The following is a 16,160-nucleotide window of genomic DNA, read 5'->3' as shown; positions in this document are numbered from 1 at the left end:
CTCTCTTCTTTCTGTAACATTGCCTCCCTTGTCCTGACTGACCAGGCGGTTGGAGACACCAGCGTAAGACAGAATCTACATCCTTTAAGTGTGTGTGCGGCCTGCTCAGGGAAGTCTGGCCAAGAAGAATCCAATAAAGAAAAGCAACCACTAGAAGCAAGGGTGCCCTGAAGCAGTGTGGAGACGTGGGAATGAATAGCTACCCAGAAAGGACAGCTTTGAAGGAGCCTGAGGAGATTCCGGTGCTGTTAGCCAAAGAGTCATGGAGTACGGCTGAAGAAATGTGAGGGAGAGACGAAGTGAGGAAGAGACCAAGGAAAGTGGGGGAGAAGAAGAATTGTGGCCAAGCGAAGCATGGAGTCCAGAGAACTCACAAACGAGTGCTTTTGAGGCGGAGCAAGACCCAGGGGAATTGAGAGATGGAGACAGTGGCGGAGAGCGGATGGGACAGCAAGAGCAAAATCTCTTTGCAAAAAAAAACCTCACTTCCTTCCTACACTGCCTAAGCCTTGCGGAGAAATGCTGTCTGCCTGCCTCTCTCAGAAACGGCCTAACTCTGGACCCTGACGTGACTTATCATAATCACACCAATGCTATATTCAAGAGTCATTTTGGATGCAGAATTAGAATTCTGAATTATCAGAATTGTCATGAGTAAGGGATGCTATTTGAGCAGATGTCTTCAACAGCCAGTCAGGCAAAGCAGCCAGTTGGTCATGCTTAGTGTCCATCAAATAACTGGTACCAACCAGGAAGTCATGATCAGCAACAGTCACCCAGTGTCAGCCAATCAGATCATCAGGGTCAATCGCTCAGTGTCAGCCAGTCATAATCAGTGTCCATAGATCAATGACTCAACACCAGCCAGTCGGTGTCTGTCTGTCTGTCTGTGTCAGTGATCCAAAGACATCCGTTAGTGGGTCACTGAGGCCATGCATGACTCAGTGGTGGTGTCAGTCAGTGTCTGTCAGTCAAGCAACACCAGTCACTGTCAGCCAGCCGGCCAGACTTAAGCACGGCATTCGCAGGTTTTCGAATGCTTGCCCGCGGCCTTTCTGTTTCTGAGACTTGGGACAAGTGTCCCTCCTCCACGTGCCTGTCCCCAGGAACTCGAAACAAATTAATTACCCAGTGGGGTGAGATCCATTGCCCTTCATTTCCTGCTACACCTTCTCCATGAACATACCTTTGACTCCAAAGAGCCTCTTTCACAGCTGTAGGGGTGTTTGGTGGTGTTCTCCTGAAGGGCTCATCTGGCTCTGACCCCAGAATTGACTCAATGAGCAGGACAACACTCCAAGCTCTACTGCAGCAGACTTTTCTGTCCCCCACCTGACTGTGGATGAGCAGATAGGAGGGTCACCAAATAGGACAAGAGGTTGCTAGGGACACCCTAAGGTTTGAACATAATTGTGGACATGCATTCTGTCCGGACAATGGTCCTCTACCTTTTTGAGGGACCTGCTCCCCCTCTTTCCAATGTCCACCCACCCTGTAGGTTTGTGAAGAAACTAACCCTCACAGTTGACACCCATGTGCTAGCCAGAGGTGCTCGTGAGACGAAGGCTGATTGGCTCAGGAATGAGTACATGAGCCATACCTGGTCACTCAGAACTCTTTCCCCAGGATTCTTTTCAAGTCTGCTTCATGAATCTCTAGCTAAAAGGACATGTGCTTGAACCTGCCTGCAGAATAGCTCTCACTGTCTAGAGAAAAGCCTAGAAGAAGACAATAAGGGAAAGAGAAAGAGAGGAAGGAAGGAAGGAAGGAAGGAAGGAAGGAAGGAAGGAAGGAAAGAAAGAAGAAAGGAAAGAAAGGCAAACAATCAAGGAAGTAGATCTGAAAGAACAGACAAGAGACACCTGGCAGACTTTGCAGCCTCGAATTATGCCTCCACCTCTGGCCGCCTGCCATTTGGTTTTGTCAGCCAGGGTGACAGCCAAAGAACCTTGCCTAATACGGTGTAATTGCTGCCAGGTGCAGGTAGCTCTTGCCATTTGGACGTGGATTATTCCGTGTGTGTTTGCTCAAATCTCTTGACTTCTGCACTCTAGAAGCCTGCATCAGGCCTGAGCAACTGCTCCAGATGCCCACAACTTGCTATAAGGTGTGCGTGCGTGCGTGCGTGCGTGCGTGCGTGCGTGCGTGCGTGCGTGCGTGCGTGCGTGCGTGCGTGTTGGACGCTGACCTCTTTCGCTCAGCGTTTTGCTGTGATCTCACCCTGGATGCTGAGAATGCTCTCTTCATGCTTACCTCCTTTCTAGAGTTTCATAGAAGGTGCCCCGTGCGGTTACACAGGACTCTGTACTAGAAGAGCCCTGTGCTTGGTTTAATGCTCTGTTGTCACCATCTTGAAATTTGTAGGCATTTAGAAAAGAGACCCTTATTGTGCACAAGACCCCAAGGATTATGTACCTGATTCTGACTCCATGGTGCCCCTTGTGCTGGGATTTGTGATGCCCATGATCCTCTCCAAGTCCCTAAATCCTGTACCGTCCTTGTTCCTTAATGTCCCTTCCCCTCCCCAAGATCTCTGCCGCCCCCTTCTACTCCCATGGGGGACTTTTGTCCCAGAGGCCTCCAGCCCCCGCGGCTTCATCCAAACTACCCACGCCAGCCAACACGGCACGCCATCTATCTGACTTTACATCAAACCAAAGCTGGGACTCGCTTTACTTAGAACAGAACCGAAAGAAGCAGCTTTTCTTGCTTCTACTGCTCAACACTTAAATTCTGTGATTCAGACTCAAACCTCCTTCCAGATGGAGCCTCCAGGGAAAGTATAGCCTGGCCCCTCGAGGGAGAAAGAAACACTGAGAAGTCCCTCCGCTTCTGGGTTTGGAAGAGGGAGCTAAACTTGGAGACTGTTTGGTGGATCTGGAATGGGGGTCAGGTCTAGCAAACTAATAAGCGGCTTGTGGTCTTGGGAATGGCCTGCCCCTTAATTTGTGCTGGGTCCGGCTACTTCCGGGGGGCGGGGTGGGGGGAGGAGCTCTAGCAAATCAAATCACAGCTCCCCCCCCCCCACACACACACACCAACGGAGAGAGTGTGGAAAATTGACATAGCCAAGAGTTCTCACCCATCCTGTTAAACTTGGGGGGGAAAAACAGTGGAGAAGAGAACTGACAAGAAATCAACACACAGTTTGAGAATCGAGTTCAGGTGTGGAAAAGGTGGTTTATTTTTGGAGCATGGTTAACAGCTATGCAACTAGGGACAGTTCATTTATGTCTCTCATCCACCGTTTTGTGTCACAAGGACATACTAAGACTTTGGAATTTTCCAAAGGTGATTACATCTGAGATGTGTTGTTTCTTTCCCCTACACACACACACCTCTTTTTTTCCTTCCCTTTTTTCTTAATCACAGTGAACCAAATAAAATAGCTTTACAGCTTACTAAAACTCAAACTTGTCTTCATAGGAAGCAGTTTAAACATTTCCAACTGTAAATTCGCAATGGATTGATTTGAAGCAGGGGACAAGACCAGGGAATCAAACAGCGGCTCTAAGAGTCCTATGAAAAGAACACACACACACACACACACACACACACACACACACACACACACACACGAGGAAAAACTTCAAAAGATCTAGAAAGAGCAAACCCTCTTCAGGACAGGGACTCAAGATAAGAAGCAACAGTCTGAGAATAGCATACGTTTTGAAAAGGGTGTGAGGAACAGATCCACAAGAAGCCATGCTAAGAAGGTGGTTTTAAAAGAGGGAGGACTTCCAGGAAGCCATATGGCTACCCTGGTGCCAAGGAGTCAAGTTTACCATGAATACTGCAACGGCATTTTCCCTGAGGCAATGAAGGGGTGTTTCCCAAATGTGCCTACCACACTGCAGGAACTCGGAGGCTTTGGCAAACAGGTCCCATTGGCAGGTCCCTTCTGACTCTCTCTGACCAAATGAACTACTAAGTCCCTCAGGAACAAATGAGTTACAACCTGGCAGGCTGCCGTTGTAACTGGAACATGTGGGTGCAGCCTACAGATGCTGGGTTCCCTCAGAATGCTGGGCCCATGCCCCAGCAACACTGTATCATTTCTTGTCCCTTGTGAATGAATGAGCCTCTCCTCCCCACAAAACCCAGAGCAGAAGTTATCTAGAAGACACAGCTAAGTAAAGTTGCAATAAACCTCTACCAGAATCCAACTCTATGCTGACCAACCTGGATTGTTGTTGACTGCTGAGTTGTTGTTGTTGTTGTTGTTTTTTAAGGGGGTGGTGGGTAGATTGAAATCCTATCTCTATAAGGTGCAGTTTAAATTTTGTAGAATCACACAAAGGAAGGCTGATTTAAAAAAAAAAAAAAAAAGCCAGGCTGAGTCTTGAGCAAGGTTGTGTGCGTGTACGTGTGCGTGTGTGTTGTGATGTTTCGGTAATATGGTATGTATGTACAAAAAGAATAAAAACCCAGGGAGGAGACCCGTAGGATCAAGTTCCCCTGGGACAACCCCACAGTAAAATTTACACAAGGCTGAGTTTCCCCTATGAGTGAGATTAGCAATAGTGACTTGAAAACTCCAGACAGCAATACCTTCCTTCCTTCCTGTGTCACCTGAACATGTGTTATACATCATTTGACACCACAAAAGTCAAGACTGACTTACCAGCCTTTTTCAATCTTTCAACTACAACGACATGTTAAGTTCTCCTGGTTTTCTAGAATTCTAAACACACACACACACACACACACACACACACACACACACACACACACACTCCAAGAGTTTATGTCAAACTCAGGCCAATCACCTTGGCTAGCGGTGATGACCAGCTGAAACATTTTTGGATGCTAGTTAGAACCGGATTTAGATGTGCTCTGGACAAAGCCTTCCAAATACATCAGAAATCATCCTGCTCATGAAGCAGACCCTGGCTTCAGAGAGCATCCCCAAGATCCCCACCGGTATCCACCACTGAGGATTGAGAAAGCTCCCACCGAGACCACCTTTAAAAAATGTCGTTCAACTGCAGGGACACATCCAAATTAACAAGCATCTTGTATCCCACCTACCCAAGCAGAGAGTCAAGCCTGGGCCACCACCCCTTGCAGTGTTATGAACCTGTCCCCTAAGGATCCCCCAACGGAGCACCAGTCTTTTGGGATCTCTGCAGGAGGGTGCGCAGGGCCACGTCTGAGAGCACAGGATCCGAGGCCATAACAGGGTCCTCTCGGTCAGATGGGAAGGCGCTGCAGAGTGAAGCGCGAGTTCCCCCACTGTTGATGGTGGATTGTGCTGACCCCGAAGGTCTTCCAAAGGTGTTCTCGCTCCAAGCCGACTCAGCCCAAACCGAGTGATTCAAATAACCATAGGAGCTGGGCAGGAAGGCCCACGGGTCTTCCGGCGGTCTGCGCTGGGGAGGCAGGTCACTGTGCATGCCCCTGGAACAGTGTCTGTCCGATGGCTGGGACTGTGGGCAGATTGGGGACCCGAGATCGCCCGGAGAGAGCAGGCTGTTCGGAGTCCGGAGGCACCGCAGACCCGGCGACCCTTGGGTGGCAACGCTGCCCGCGCGAAGGGATGGCGAGGCCCAGGACGTGGGACCACTCGTGGGCATCCGGTCAGGCCCACGCGACAGGGACACGACGCCACTGGCCGCAGTATCGCTGAAGGTCAGCCGAGCGAAGCTCTGGTTCAGGGCTGTCAGGGCCGCGGGCTGCGGGGCCGGCGTGGGGTTGTGAGCGCCGGGCTCCAGGGGAAGCGGCCGGGCTGCTCCGGGACGGCTCCGGGCGCTCGGTGGCCGCGACTCCCCGGCGCCACCACCCGGCCAAGCCCGCGTCTTGGCACGGAGTTCGTCTGCCACCGGCAGCTGCCCTTGGTGTGGTCTCTCCGGGTGGTAGAATCTGCACTTGACCCCGTAGGTGCATTTCTTGCCTAGAAGAGGCAGGGCGGGAAGAGCACAGGATGAGACCGTGGTGAGCAGAGGCTATGATGTCTAGCCTACGCCCTTCCCCAGGCCTCTGACTCTGCTGCTTTCCACCCGATGAAAGACTCAGGTCTGGAAGGTGACCAGGGGGTGGCAAGTGTTCTGGGATGAATGGAAGATACAGTACTCGGAGTTCTGTAACCCACAAGGTCAGCTGAGTAAGTAACCTATCAGGAACTTCCTTTGAGCAGAGTCTGGGGCCAAACTGGGTCTAGTCACCTTTAGCCTCCACCTCCCCAGGGGTCCTGACCTTGAGATTAAAGCCCACTGTAGGGGTGCCAGTGGTGCAAGATCTAGCATTGCCTCTGTTTCCACTAATAGCCACATTCCCCCTGCCCCAGCACTAACAATTCTGACAGAAGTGGCCATCTAAACCCAATCACTTCAACCCGGCATTCTGGGCCAGCCCAAAAAAATCATCATCATGTTAATCCTCATAAGAAACGATTTTGAATGTCACTTGTGTCTCAATGAACGTCTGTCCGTAAGGACAAAAGGCAGGAGCACTAAATATCTTAGCAAGGCAGGTAGGGAAAGAGCTATTGGGCTTGGATGAAACCCTTAACTCTGAATGGCCAGTACCAGTAGGGGCCCACTTTGTCAGGGTGAGTGGGAGCAGACCAAGCAAACAGTGGGGCAGGTTAAGAACATACTGTACCAAGGATGCAGTACAGGATCTAAAACAAGAGCTGGAGGACGCAGGGTCCGTATCCCCCCGAGTGTGGCTCTACACCCAACCTTCATGGGCGTCCGTTCATCCTTAGAACATCCTTGCTGGCAAACTGCAGCAAATATGCTGCTACGTTTCTCTCCAGCGTCAGGTAGCTGGTCGAGGGCGGAGGTTGCCAGTTTTAAGGCAGAGCCCACAAAACCTGGGTACCCACCATAGGGACAGTGCTGCCAGGATGGCTCTGGGGGCCTTGGCTTCTTGCTTAGGAAATTGCTTAGTGTTGGTCCTCGACGGCCGAGGGGGTCATCAGGAGGCATGAACCTGAAAAATAACCATAGAGGGGCCGCTTCAAGAGTGACTGGGACTTTACCACCGATACCCATATGGAGGCTTGGGAGAAGAGTCACCCGAGAGAATAAATAGCCAGATGGCATGACCACGCACCCAAGAAGGTACATGTACTGCAACCAATGTCCCTTCAAGTCAGCCCCTCCTAACATGGTGGCTTTTCCCAAAAGCTTGAGAAAGTCCACGGAGTTAACAGACAGCTCCTAAGTGACTTGGGAACTGAGGAAGCCCCTTGGAGGCTTAGGGGCTTGGTGATGTCGGCTCGATGAAAATAACCTTGAAGACAGGCCCTTCAGTATACCTGTTGGTGGAAAGATGTATCCATTGTGGGCGGCACCATTCCCTAGAACTAGAATCCTAGACTGTATAAAAAAAAAAGGAGACAAGGTGAACTGGGCTGCATTTATCACTTGTTGACTGCAGCTGCCTCAGCTTCTGACCGCTGTGACTTTCTCTGGATGTGATGAGCCATAATCCGGAACCAAGAGTCAAAATACGCCCTTAAGTTGTTTTTGGGAGGGTGTTTTATCAAAGCAACAGACCAGGAAACCAAGACAGGCTCCTTCCACCCCCTCCCCTTACACCATGCCTCCCATCTCTGGCATCTATAGGTGCAGGGTCAGTAGTAACAGTCTACGACACCAGCAGGTAAGCAGATGAGGCAGTAGCCCCACGCTTTGCAAACTCTGGGTGTGGTTGTCTCGACTCTGCTGCACACATGGTCCTCTGATGCCAGCCTGTCTCCTGCCTGCTCCGCCTCCCCTTCCCTGGCACAGAGCCTCAACAAAGAAGGGACTGTGTTTTCCAAATGCTCAGGGCACAGAGCAGAAAATAACATGGCTCAAAAGCTGGGCACTAGTCACTTAGACCCGTAATCCCACTATTGTGAAAGCTGAGGGCAGGAGGATTGCAAGTTCAGGGCAGCCTGAGTGACTCAGTGAGACCCTAGCTCAAACTAACATTTAAAAAGGATGGGGGTGGGGTTGGGGTTGAGGGGTAACCAATGTGCTTCCGTTAGAGTGTTTACCAAATATACACAAAGCCCTGGGCTCGGTGCCACAGAAACAAAATGCCTCCAGGGGGAAAAAGTAAAGACAAACAAAGCCCCTCCCATTTGCTGACGTCCTGCACTGCCAATCAATCCCTTTGTTCCCAGGAGCTCCTTCCAACCCATAAGGAAGTTCTAGAGGAGGTGGAAGGGATGGGGAGAAGGTCGTCTTTGACAGTCACCATCTCCCAAAAGCTGAGTGAGTCCCGCCCTGCAGAGAGCTGATCTCTGACCCAGTGCAGACTCCAGGGTTCAGCTCCAGCCACACAGCTGGCTTCTTTGTGGAGTTGGGATCTGATCAAGAATCTGAGGAGCCGCCCACTGCAGTTATTAAAAGTTCTCAGAGGATTACCCCTCTCTCTCTCAGGAGCAAGAGCTGCCAAGAGTACCAAGAGGGCCCAGTGGACATGCCCAGGGCACTGAGGCGGGCGCCCTCACTCACAGGATGTCAGTCCCTGCCTTCTGACCTCCCACCCTCTTAGCAGAGAGCCAGGCATTAGAAGGACTTGGCCAGGACCCCTGGCTGTCACCAAGTTAGAGGCAGCCATGGCCCATGAGCCCTCAGTGAGGATTTCTAGAATCTCACTTCCTGACTTGCCAGATTCATTTAGACTGAAGCTGGACAGAGAAAGCCCCTAGCTTGTGAATCTGGACATGACAGTGGGGGTTACCTCAGTGCAGCTGCTGAAGCATCTGTCCTGGCGTTCAGGGGGGGCATCGATTCCCAAGTGCAGGAGCAGGGAAGGGAGTGTGTCCACACCTGTCCCCAAGAATAACTGCTGCCCTTGTAGGATACAGTTCTCTCTAGGGTTCACTCTTCTTCAGCAGAGCGGGATCTCTTAGGAAAACACTGCATAGGGTCCAAAGCCTTAGCTCTTTCCACTGAACTACACCACCTTCCCTACTTTGGGGTCAAGCACTGTTCTCTTATGCTTAAGTGGACTGAATACCACTTGGAGGGCCTCTTTCTCTCCTCTCAACCCCTTTTTGCCTGGCCCATAGTCGTTGTTCATTTATTCCTACATCCATTCACCCCTGTATCAGTAGCTACTATGTTTCTACTATGTTTCTACTATGTACCAAGCCCACTGAACAGGCATTCTGTGTCATTATAGGGTCAAAGACCTTGTCTCAAACCACGCGCCAGGAGGCTGGTCAGAGACCAAAGAGTAAGAAAGAGTCAATTGGTTTTTGCCTGGAATAGAAATCTAAGGGCTGGGATTGAAGCTCAGTGGGTAGAATGTTTGTCTCAGGTGTACAAAGCCCTGGGTTAGTTTGATCCTTAGCATGGCATAGACTGGACACAGTGGTCAGCGTGATACTTAAAGGGTAGAGGCAAGAAGACCAGAAGCCCAAGGTAATCCTACACTACATAAGTTTGCGGCCAGCCTGGGATAGGAAAGAGTGACTTGATTGGTATTTTTTTAAAGATTCGTTTGTATTCTTTTTAATTGTGTGTAACTATGTATGTCTGCATATGTGAGTACTGTTGCTGTTGGTAGCCAGAGGTATTGGATCCCCCTGGAGCTGGAGTTACGGAGGGCGGTGAACCGGCTGGTCTGGGTGCTAAGAACTGAACTCCAGTCTTCTGGAAGAGCAGCAAGTGGGCTTCACCACTGAGTCATGTTCCCAGCCTCTGTCAGGGTTTTTAAACTTGAAAGAAGATACAATATAGTTGAAATCCCTCCTCCATTCTAACTTTTTTGATTTTAATTTTTACTTTTTAGATTTATTTTTATTTTATGTATAGGAGTGTTTTGCACTGCCTCACCCACTCGTGTGTGTGTGTGTGTGTGTGTGTGTGTGTGTGTGTGTGTGTGTACCACATGTATGTCTTGTACCTATGGAAGCCAGAAGAAGGCATCAGATCCCTAGAATGACAGTTACAGATGGCTGTAAGCTACCATGTCAGTGCTGAGAACCAAACCTGGGTTCTCTGCAAGAGCGACAAGTGCTCTTAACCACTGAACCATCTGGCCAGGCCCACTCTGCATGATGACTGACTTAAGGCTCTCACCCAAACGGAAGATGAAGTGGTGCCTCCGGGAGAAAGAGATGCGAGAGACAGAGCTGACCCTGGGCCTGGTTAGGGCACGCGGGCTTCCACCCTTTCCTCACCTGTCATTTACAAAGGAGAACATGAGTAGCCGCTGCTCAATGAACCATTTCCACTCCGGGTTCTCATTCTGCAGGTCCCGGTAGTTGTCATTGGAGACAATGACGCCATCCTTCTCATAGGCCAGCTTCACGATGTAGCGATCGTCGTAGCAGACCACTCGCTTGCCGTTCACCTTGCGGGATGGGGTGTACACCAGCACAGCCTGTCGCTCCAGTTCCTCCAACACGTGCTGTTCTGAGGCCACACGGGGAGACTTGACTCAAGGCTCCATGGAACGACCTGCCTCCCGGCCCAGGAACCCACCCTGAGCCATCTGCCTCCATCCCTGAGCCAGCCCATCAGAGCTGGACAATTTCTAAGGGACTAACTTCTAGACTGGCTTTAACGTCACGCTTTTTGCCCCTCTGTGTGTTTGAATGCTGGGATTATCATGCTTGCCCCCAAGGCTGGCTTACTATTTAATGCCTACCGTCCTGGTATCGGGAAGTAAAAGCAAAAGGAACAGGACCCAGGTTTACTGGAGACCCTGCCTCAAACAACACAAAAGTGCCTCGTACAGTACGCCTAAAGTACTTGCAATGAAAAGCGCCGTGGGCTCCGAGAATGGGTGTCTCCTGCCTGGAAAGTCTCTGCTGCCCATCCGGGTCCAAAGCCTCACTTCCCCTGAGATAACCTGCTATAAAACGTAATATTGACGGCTCCCTTCACTTTTATTTTCACAGATACACATGTGAGGACCTTTTTCAGTGCGGTCTGGCCTTGGACTTCACCCAGTGAATAGTCCCTACCCATACTTAGATAATGGTTTCTCTGTTCACTTACCCTATGGTGGCGTGGTCTGCCGTGCTCACGTGATCGCTACTTTCAGCCAGTGAGTCTCTGGCGTGGATAGTCAGGAACCACCCGGGGCAGATCTCTAAAATCTTTTCTGGCCCGCTAGGCATAATGTGATCGCTTACAAGGTTTTATTTAGCATCTATTTCTGGCTATTCTTTTTTCTTTTTTTCTTTTTTTTTTTTTTTTTGGTTCTTTTTTTTTTTTTTTTTTTCCGGAGCTGGGGACCGAACCCGGGCCTTGCGCTTCCTAGGTAAGCGCTCTACCACTGAGCTAAATCCCCAGCCCCCTGGCTATTCTTGATATCGAACATCTTTGCCTATTTTTACGACCCAGTTGCAGGTTTTCTTATACTAAAAGGCTCATCTTTCTGTGGGTTCCTATTCCTGACTCATTAATTTGGAGTGAAATGCAAGGCGTAGGGCTGGGGAGGTGACTAAGTTGGCAGGGTGCCTCCGCGTCATGCAGGAAGCTTGGGGTTTAATCCCTCACTGTGTGGTGGAGTGTACCCATAATGCCAGCACTTGGCACCAGGAAGCAGAAACGTAAGGGTCAGAGTTCAGGACCGCCACAGTCTAGACTCTTCTTTCCCTCACGCTTTCTCGTTTCCACTCGTCTGCTTTTGGCATCTGTCCGTGAGACAAAGCTTTTATCTCAACGTGGCCAATTTCATTCATTTTTTTCCCCTGCCAAGTGTGTTAGCACACACAGCCCTTGGGAGACTGAGGCAGGAGAATCACCACTGCTTTGGCTATAAAGCGAGTTCTAGGTCAGCTACGGCTATATAGCAAAACTCTGTCATAAATAAATAAATTTTAGCCTTTCTTGCTCTGAGGTTTTCTTCCTTAAAGTTTGTGGATTCCTTTGTGAGTCTTTAATGCTCACAGGAAATCTTGGTTTAAAAGGCACATTTGTTTGTTTGTTTGCTGGCTTGTTGTTTGCTTGTGTATGTGTGACCTATAGAGGTCAGAGGACAACTTTTGAGTTGGCTCTTTCCTTCTACCCTGTGGGTTCCAGGGATCCAAGGACATGAATCCTACAAAAGCAATAGTCAGTGGTACAAAAGAGATCCACATTCACACTGGAAGTGGCTAGGAGATGGCCGCCAACCTTTAGATGTTGACAGATTTTAGGAAGACAGAAAGCAGAGACGACGATACAGTGTTGACAGAGCCACAGCCCAGCCTATGCCCATCATTATCTCTATGGAAAAGAGGAAAACACTGCTAGCAAGGAGAACGGCATCCCTGTGCTAATCTCTAAGAATAAAGCACTCCTTGTCCTGCCACTGGAGTGTGTGGTAGGTCCAGGGGCCTTGCTTCCTCTCTGTTTCAGGAAGGAGATTTGGAAAGGAAAACTGTCAGTGAACGCCCTAGGTCAACCCTGCTTCTGGGAAGAAGGCTCATTCTAGGAAAGAAGCCCAGGGCGTACTTGCACAGGTCCGTATCTGATCAAACTGGATTGGTGAGGCGGATCAGTGGGTAAAGCTGCTTGCAGCTAAGCCCGACAACTCACCTGAGAGGAGAGAGAACTGACTGCTGCAAGCTGTTCTCCAACCTCTGCTTGTATGTGTGCACAAAAGCACAAAAGCATACAGATGCACACACGCACGCGCGCACACACACACACACACACACACACACACACGCACGCACACTACACAAGCAAACAAACAAATGTGCCTTTTAAACCAAGATTTCCTAGGAACATTAAAGACTCACAAAGAAATCGACAACTTTAAGAAAGAAAACCGAAGAGCAAGAAAGACTCAAATGAGCAAAGAGAACAACAAATCGGGGGGGGGGGGGGGATGAGTAAGGGAAGTTAAATAGAAATCAAGAGAACTCTTTTAAAAGTCCATATTAGGGGTTGGGGATTTAGCTCAGTGGTAGAGCGCTTGCCTAGCAAGCGCAAGGCCCTGGGTTCGGTCCCCAGCTCCGAAAAAAAAAAGAAAAAAAAGAAAAAAAAAAAGAAGTAAAAGTCCATATTAACATAGAAATATTGAAGAAGACACATGATCCATGTGAATATTTGCTTATTTAAAAACAAACAAATAGGGCTGGAGAGATGGCTCAGCAGTTAAGAGCACCGACCGCTCTTCCAGAGGTCCTGAGTTCAAATCCCAGCAACCACATGGTGGCTCACAACCATCTGTAATGAGATTTGATGCCCTCTTCTGGTGTGTCTGATGACAGCTACAATGTACTCACATACATTAAATAAATAAAATTTAAAAAACAATAAAAACAAACAAATAAATAGAAGGTGATGATTGGTGACCACGAACAGAATTTAAAATAAACTAAAGGTCTGGAGAGATGGCTCAGTGGATTGGTGCTTATCTGTCACACATGAGACCTGGGTTTAACCCCCAGTACCACATAAACCAAGTCTGATGTTGCACATCTGTAATGCCAGCACTATGGAGGTCGACACAGGGGGATTGGAAGTCCAAGGTCGTTGTCAGCTACATATGGAGTTTGAGGCCAGCCTGGACTATATGAGACATTGTCACACACACACTGAGGGGGAGGAGTACCTCTGGCTAAAGTTAGAAAGGAAAAGTCAAGCAAATTTTCCAAAATAACCAATAGGTAGCCACCAGGCCTATTGTTGGCTTGGCTGAAGTGCTACCATAAAGGTTTAGCACTTGATCTCTTATGTAAGCAAGCACAGTGAGAAAACAGCAAGGGCTGGGAGTATAGCAAGGGAGAACACTGGCTTAGCATGTGAATTTATTTTTATTATTATTAGTAGTAGTAGTAATAGTAGTAGTACAATTACTATTATTAATAACAACAGAAAGTCTGTTTATTTAAATCATAGTGCCCTACTAGTTATAGCTTAGAATATCAACCAACTTTAAGACTTAAAGTGGGGCCAATGCCCTTTCGTCTCTGTCTCTCTAGACTTACTCTTAGGAGCCTTGCTTCCCACCCTACCTCCATTCCCTGGAGAACTCTACCTCTTGGTGCAGACCCAGGGTCCCCTTAGGACTTTCCCAGTGACCCTCTCAGCTTTCCTGTCCAGCTTTCTCTTTGTGTCAGCTGTCAGGGCACAGAAATTTTTTTCTACCAGAGACCCCCAGTGGTCATACTGGTCTGGAATACAGGTGGCAGTTTTGACTATCCTTCCTGTCCTCCTCGGCAGTCTCTTCAGACTTACTATTGGTTTTGTAGCACCCTGACTGCAGGAGCCCCTCCTCACACCACATCTTCACTCCCTGGGAACTCCACATTCCCAGTGGCCCCGGCTCTGACTTTTCAGTGGAGACTCTGTAAGTCAGGAGGGCCTGGACAGACACACACGATACATTTTGAGAGAACATCGATGGAAGCCAAAACAACTACACCCAGCAAAATTATAAGTCATTATTGACTAAGGAAAAAAACATTTCATTATTAGAAAGCAAGTTTAAGCAATTTCTATCTACCAATCGAGCTCTATAGAAGGCACTAGAAAGAAAACTTCCATCAAAGAGAAGGTTAACTACACCCAGGAAGATAAAAAGAACAAATAATCCCTAAAGAGTTAATAAAAGAGGGAAGGGAACACATCCATAACAAAACAACAAAATAATATGAATTAATAAACACTCCTCATTGATAAGTCTCAATACTAATGGTCTCAATTCATCAATACAAACAGGTAGGATTAGAAAAAACAGGATCCATATTTCTGCTGTATCCAAGGAATACTCCTCGCCATCAAGGATAGAGATTACCTTGGGGTGAAAGGAAGGGAAATTTTATTCTAAGCAAACAGATCGAAGAACCAAACAGATGTAGCCATTTTAACATTTAGCATCTGACAAAATAGACTTCAAATCAAAAGAAACACACACACACACACACACACACACACACACACACACCCCAAATTAATAAAATTGGAGATGAGAATGGAGAAATTACTACAATCCCTATAGAAATTCAGAGAATCATAAGACAGAATCTTAAAAATATATACTTACTCCACCAAACTGAAAAACCTAAAAGAAATGGATGAATTCCTTGATAAACATGGCCTATCAATGTTAAATAAAGATTTAATAAGCAGTTTAAATGTACCCATAATCCCTAGGGAAATAGAAACACTATTTAATAAAAGTCTCCCAACTAAGAAAAGCCCAGGGCCAGACCTTCAAAGAATAATTAACACTAGCACTCCTCAAAGTATTCTGCAAAATAGAAACAGATGGAACTTTGCCTAATAGTTTTTATGAGGCCTCTGCTCCCCAGAATACCAAAACCACCACACAAAGATCCAGTGAAAAGTGAAAATTGTGAACATAAATGCAAAATTTCTCAATAAAATACTGGCAAGCCAAATACAAAAACACATCAAAAAGATTCTCCACCATGATCGAGTTGGCTTCATCTGAGAGGTGTAAGAGTGGTTCCGTCTACAGAAACCAATAAACACAATTCACCGCCTAAAAAGACTGAAACATAACCACATGATTATCTCATTAGATTCAGAAAAGGCCTTTGACAAAAATCTAACATCTCTTCACGATAAAAGTCTTGAGAAACCAGGGATATGAGGGGGATACCTCAACACGATAATTACAATGTAACGCACGCAAGTCCACAGTCAACATCAACCTACACAAAGAAGAACTCAAAGCATTTCTAGTAAAATCAGGAACAAGACAAGGTTGTCCACTTTCTCCCTGCCTATTCAAGATAGTCCTTGCAGTCTTAGCTAGAGCAATAAGACAACTGAAGAGTTCAAAGGGAATGAGGGTGGGAAAGGAGGAAGTTAAAGTGTCTTTTTCTGCAGATGATACAATCGTTTACATAAATGACACAAAAAAGTTCCACTAGGAAACTTCTACCCCTCATAAACACCTTCAGCAAAGTAGTGGGCTACAAAATTAACACACAAAAATCATTAGTCTTCCTATATACAAATGACAGACAAATAAAAAAACTAGAAAAACAATACCTTTTATAATAGCCTCAAAAAAAAAAAATCTTGGGGTGACTCTAACCAAACAAGTAAAAGACTTGTATAATAAAAACTTTAAGACATTTAAGAAAAATATTAAAGACACCAGAAAATAGAAGGCTCTCCCATGTTCATGAGTCAAGGGGGTTAATATTGTAAAAGTGGCCATCCTGCCAAAGCAATCTACAGATTAAATATAATCCCCATCAAAATCTCAAGACAGTTATTCACAGAAAGTGAATG

General features: G+C 47.6%; 1 protein-coding gene across 2 annotated transcripts in view; it reads right to left on the bottom strand.

Annotated features, from left to right (window-relative positions):
* Positions 1-3,160: 3,160 nt before the first annotated feature.
* Zc3h12d (zinc finger CCCH type containing 12D) overlaps positions 3,161-16,160 on the bottom strand; it is a 37,519-nt gene continuing 24,519 nt past the window's right edge. Inside the window, exons 4-6 of one of the 2 annotated variants that reach the window (XM_006227616.5) lie at positions 10,130-10,364; positions 6,830-6,936; positions 3,161-5,893 (exon numbers count right to left, since the gene is read on the bottom strand). In XM_006227616.5, the coding sequence (XP_006227678.1) occupies positions 5,088-5,893; positions 6,830-6,936; positions 10,130-10,364 (1,148 nt within the window). In that variant the 3' untranslated portion in view covers positions 3,161-5,087. The remainder of the gene's footprint in view (positions 5,894-6,829; positions 6,937-10,129; positions 10,365-16,160) is intronic. The other variant, NM_001107469.1, reaches the window with a different exon arrangement.

This window comes from Rattus norvegicus, chromosome 1 (assembly GCF_036323735.1).
Source record: "Rattus norvegicus strain BN/NHsdMcwi chromosome 1, GRCr8, whole genome shotgun sequence".
In the NCBI taxonomy this organism is placed as follows: Eukaryota; Metazoa; Chordata; class Mammalia; order Rodentia; family Muridae; genus Rattus; species Rattus norvegicus.
The sequence above is the reverse complement of the archived record's forward strand: the minus strand, read 5'-3'. Positions and strand labels throughout refer to the sequence as shown.